Source organism: Diadema antillarum, unplaced genomic scaffold (genome assembly GCF_040938485.1).
Source record: "Diadema antillarum isolate AM-2024a unplaced genomic scaffold, OU_Dant_1.0 seq00001098_RagTag, whole genome shotgun sequence".
Taxonomy (NCBI): Eukaryota; Metazoa; Echinodermata; class Echinoidea; order Diadematoida; family Diadematidae; genus Diadema; species Diadema antillarum.
In genome coordinates this window covers 900,062-904,556 of record NW_027271915.1, presented here as the reverse complement: position 1 = coordinate 904,556, position 4,495 = coordinate 900,062, and the positions used below count along the sequence as shown (strand labels likewise).

General features: G+C 46.6%; 1 protein-coding gene across 1 annotated transcript; it reads right to left on the bottom strand.

Annotated features, from left to right (window-relative positions):
• Positions 1–454: 454 nt before the first annotated feature.
• LOC139743597 (uncharacterized) lies at positions 455–3,856 on the bottom strand. Its single transcript, XM_071654071.1, has 4 exons — positions 3,261–3,856; positions 1,534–1,705; positions 1,225–1,488; positions 455–999 (listed from the first exon to the last, which is right to left on the bottom strand). Exons 1-4 carry the CDS (start codon positions 3,813–3,815, stop codon positions 455–457), a joined length of 1,536 nt encoding a protein of 511 aa, XP_071510172.1. The 5' UTR covers positions 3,816–3,856.
• Positions 3,857–4,495: the final 639 nt, after the last annotated feature.

The following is a 4,495-nucleotide window of genomic DNA, read 5'->3' as shown; positions in this document are numbered from 1 at the left end:
TAATGCAGTAACAACCAACGCTTGACCTATCACCGATTTTTTTCTTTAAATCATTTTTTTTTCCTTTTCATTTTTTCCCTCCTGTCTGCTTTTAGAGTGTGCAGCGATAGAACTACGATGTCGAACTTCTCGCTATTCTGCTGTTTCAACGAGTGGAGCAAACTACTAAATAAAGCTGCCGGGGAAATTGCAATACCGAGTATCAAGTATAGCTTGATATCGACATGTGCTGCCTTAACCCTAACGAGAACTCATTTGCGAAGTGGCTGAATGATTACTCGGCAAAGAATAATTATGCGTGAAGCCCAAGTCAATTATTATAAAGGTACCATAATTATTTGAAATCCTGGAAAATCGGCCTAAAGTGAGCAATATACTGTATGAACAAACATGGGTAACTTTGGATGACATTGTTCGTCCTGTCACCGCACTACCACCTCACATAAAACATCCTCTAAGGGAGAGTCATATCTGCCCATTTCTGCAAGAGGTCATGCCCCATCTCTCCTTGCAGATTGAACTCCCGGCTTCGACCTCTGCTCTTACTTTTGCTCCCGTGACTATGCTTTCCTTTGCTTTTGCTCCCGTGACTATGCTTTCCTTTGCTCTTGCTGCCGTGACTATGTTTCCCTTTGCTTTTGCTGCCCTTGCTTTTGCTGCCCTTGCTTTTGCTGCCCTTGCTGTGTTTACCACTACGGCTGCCAGAGCTACTGCTGCCGCTACTGCTGCCGCTACTGCTGTCACTCCAGTGCCACCAGGGTGGCCGTGGGGCGGGGCCTGGTTTGGGAGAGGGAGGAGGGGCAGGGGGTTTTGGGCTTGGTGGTCTGACCGGGGGTTGTGGTTTGGGCCTTGGAGGGGGTCGTGGTTTAGGGGCAGGGGGTTTAGGGCTTGGTGGTCTGACCGGGGGTTGTGGTTTGGGCCTTGGAGGGGGTCGTGGTTTTGGTCTTGGAGGGGGACGCGGTTTACCCCCTCCGCCGCCTCCACCACCACCACCACCGCCTCCACCACCACCACCACCACCGCCTCCACCACCACCACCACCACCACCGCCTCCACCTCCACCACCACCACCTCCACCTCCGTTTCCTGGTCTAGGTTTTGGCATGGGTTTTGGCTTAGGTTTGTTTCCCCCTCCTCCGCCTCCACCACCTCCACCTCCACCTCCGCCCCATCCTCCCCCTCCGCCCCATCCTCCTCCTCCACCACCTCCTCCTCCACCACCACCTCCACCACCACCACCTCCGCCTCCTCCGTTGCCTGGTCTAGGCTTTGGCCTGGGTTTTGGCTTGGGTTTATACCCTCCTCCTCCTCCTCCTCCCCCACCTCCACCCCCGCCCCATCCTCCTCCTCCACCCCATCCTCCTCCACCTCCTCCCCCTCCTCCTCCTCCTCCCCCTCCAGGCTGTGGACGCGGTTTGTACCCTCCACCTCCTCCTCCACCACCACCTCCCCCTCCGCCACCGCCTCCTCCTCCGCCACCTCCACCCCCTCCTCCATTATTTCCATTGCAAGGACCCCGTCCACCACCGCCACCTCCACCACCGCCGCCTCCTCCACCACCACCGCCTCCGCCTCCTCCAGACCCTTTTCCTCTGCTTCCAGTGCGTCGACCACAATTGCCGCTTTTGCATCCTCGGGAAAAGAGTTCCAGTTCTCGCACTATTGCATCCATAGATTCGACTTCCGCTTCTTTCATCTCAAGACCCTTGAAGGGAGAAAAGAAGCGTAGACCAATTCCATTTAATGATATCGTACAAGTTGTATAGTACAAACACTCAACAAACACTATTATAAAGATCACAGGGATGGTACAGTTTTTGGTAGAGATGCTACTTAAACGCGGGACCTACCTATCATTAGGACCACTTCCTTTGTTTTTAATATCTCAGCTACTTCAAAACCAGTCTTCATCAAAAATAAAATTTAAATTTGTCTTCAGATGTCATGCTGCTCGATATTTCATAAGTGGTTTCTTATCATCTCGCAAGAATTTATACATGTATCTGAATCGCCCATCTCAACCAAAAAATATGCCATCTCTAGGACATTGGACATGCACATGAGTCCTATATCACTGCTAGGGATCTCTTGTCAAATCTGCTTTTGATGCACATGCAAAAGCATCGCATTATTTGCCTATTTTAGCTGAGATCATTAGGTAACAACCATGATCACTGTCATAAGATTATGGCAAGGAATACAAAGAACAAACGCAAAATAAAGACGTTTCTATCGGTATACATTTCGACACTTTCTATACAAGAAACCGTGAAATATGGTAGGTGGGAGGTAGACTCTTTTGTGTATTTTTGTCTTTCATAGAAATTTTGCTCAATAACTGTTGTACAACATTCAAGCACAAAATAAAGGCATAAACACAAATAAAGAAGTCTCAGATTGGCTCCGATACACTACTTATCACCATGGACTATGGTGAAGCTGGACCAAAATAGTCCCCACCCCACCCCCACCCCCCCCCAAAAAAGTTTAATAATACATTGACATTAATTCTTGACAGCATAAGATAACTTCATAGTGAGTAATTGGGTTTCCGAAGGAAAAAAAAATGACAACAACAACAAACAAACAAAAAACGTACTCTAAGATTTGTTTCGATGCAAATGCACTAAGGCATGTAAGGCATGAATATTCGGGTCTAGCACGATACATTTTAGTTACACTTTACGATATTCCGTGGTACTTAACTACTGAGTTGAGATTCTGAATGGAAAAGAGAATCACTACTTGAGTTATAAATTCCAGTAACAAAGTTACTGAACTCATGAATTTAGGTTTAAAATCACATTTCACTGGAAAAAATACATTCAAATAATAACATGCACTGTCACAACAAAAACATCAACAAATATAACAAGTAACTTGAATCATGCTCTAACTCTCACACATACCAATCTCGGGTTGTATTGAATATTACAGTTCCGACCTGCTTTCTGAGCAAAATTTCTGATTTGTGTTCCTTTTACATTTCTTATTCAAAAGTTTCATGAGGCCAGATTGTTTCTAATTAAACCCCCTCCCCACCCCCCCCCCCACCCCCCCCCCCCCCCCCCCAAAAAAAAAAAATCATACACCATCAGGTTACAACATTATTTCTACTGAAATGCATACGATTTCAGAAGCAATCTAATGGCCTTTTCCAAAGTGAAGTATCAGCTAAGTCCTGTATTGGTCTCGGATGCTAGAAAAAAAAAATAAGTTAAGGGAAAGAAAGCAAGCTGGAAATTATAATTCAAGATTACCTGTCCCACATCATCGGCATCGACCTGGAGTCCCTCTCCGGCATCGTATTCGAGGTCATAATTATCCCCTACGTCATCATTTAGCTCACGTTCTTCCTCCATGGACTCATACGAGGCTCGAAACCTGTCGTAACCGATACCGTGATGGTAGTCGATCTCCTGGTCATCATAGCCGTCTCTGTCTTCCTGGTAATCTCGTTCCTCTTCCTCGACCACGAACGTATCGTCATACATCTGCCGGAAGTTGTCATCGTCATCGTCTCTTTCTTCAAGAGTATCGTCGTAACCGTATTCATCATCTCTGGCATCATACTCTTCATCAGCCCTTGAGTCGACAACGCCGTCACCTCCATCCTGGCCGTAAGCGTAGATGTCGTTGTCCACTGCTGCCTCTTCTGGTACTGCCTCGAGTTCCTCGGCGCCATACGCCGGATACTCGTCGGGTAGCTCCACAACTTCGTTAGCGCGAACAGCTGCCCGAGAAGAGAACCCCACCAGAACGATGAGGGCGAGCAGAGGCGCGAAGACGCGCCGAGACCCCCTCTGGCCTGCCATGGCACCGGAATGAGCGACCCTGGTGCAAGCCCCACCTACATCTGAAATAGATGTTCACTTGGACCCCCTTTTAAAGGACCCTTACCTGGGAAGAAGGGGCTAATTTGTACGTACCACTTGAACCCGTTTACGAGTGCAATCGGTCAAAATCCGTCATTTGTCCCATTCTTGAGGAATATCAAATTTACGTAGTATCAGAGTGTTAGGTCTGTCAATACTACACATTTGTCTGAAAATGTCACTACATAAGTGCAAACTAGGTGCAGTCTAAGAAGAGTATATAGACCATTGCAGAATGATCAATCATTCGCTAACTGCAACATGGCTTCACGACATGGTTACTTAAACTAAATAACCCATTTGAATCTATTCGGTCGAAATAAAATTATGACAGATAATTCCAATCGATCAAAAACAGGACTGAAAATATAAGCATCAATAGAAGAGCAAGACATCAAAATAGTTACAGTAGTCACTCAGTATTGCATCGCACCGGTAATCTCCTTGCCAACTCCTTCAGAAAGTATACAGTCATTTCTCATCTCGTCGACGAAATGTTCATTTCGTTACGAAATGATCATTTCGTCGACGAAATGCCTGATTTCGTAATGAAATGGGCTACGCGACACTTGGCGAACCATACAAAACTACTGTTTTTGTCCATGGTTTAAACCATGGTT

Excerpts from the sequence above, each read along its gene's own strand:
- LOC139743597 (XM_071654071.1), bottom strand. The coding sequence starts at position 3,815 with ATGGCAGGCCAGAGGGGGTCTCGGCGCGTCTTCGCGCCTCTGCTCGCC. Across the intron at positions 1,489-1,533 it reads AGGAGGCGGCGGTGGTGGAG|GGGGTGGAGGTGGCGGAGGA; the intron begins GTGGCGGTGGTG and ends ATAATGGAGGAG. Across the intron at positions 1,000-1,224 it reads CGGAGGTGGTGGTGGTGGAG|GCGGTGGTGGTGGTGGTGGA; the intron begins GTGGTGGTGGAG and ends GTGGTGGTGGAG.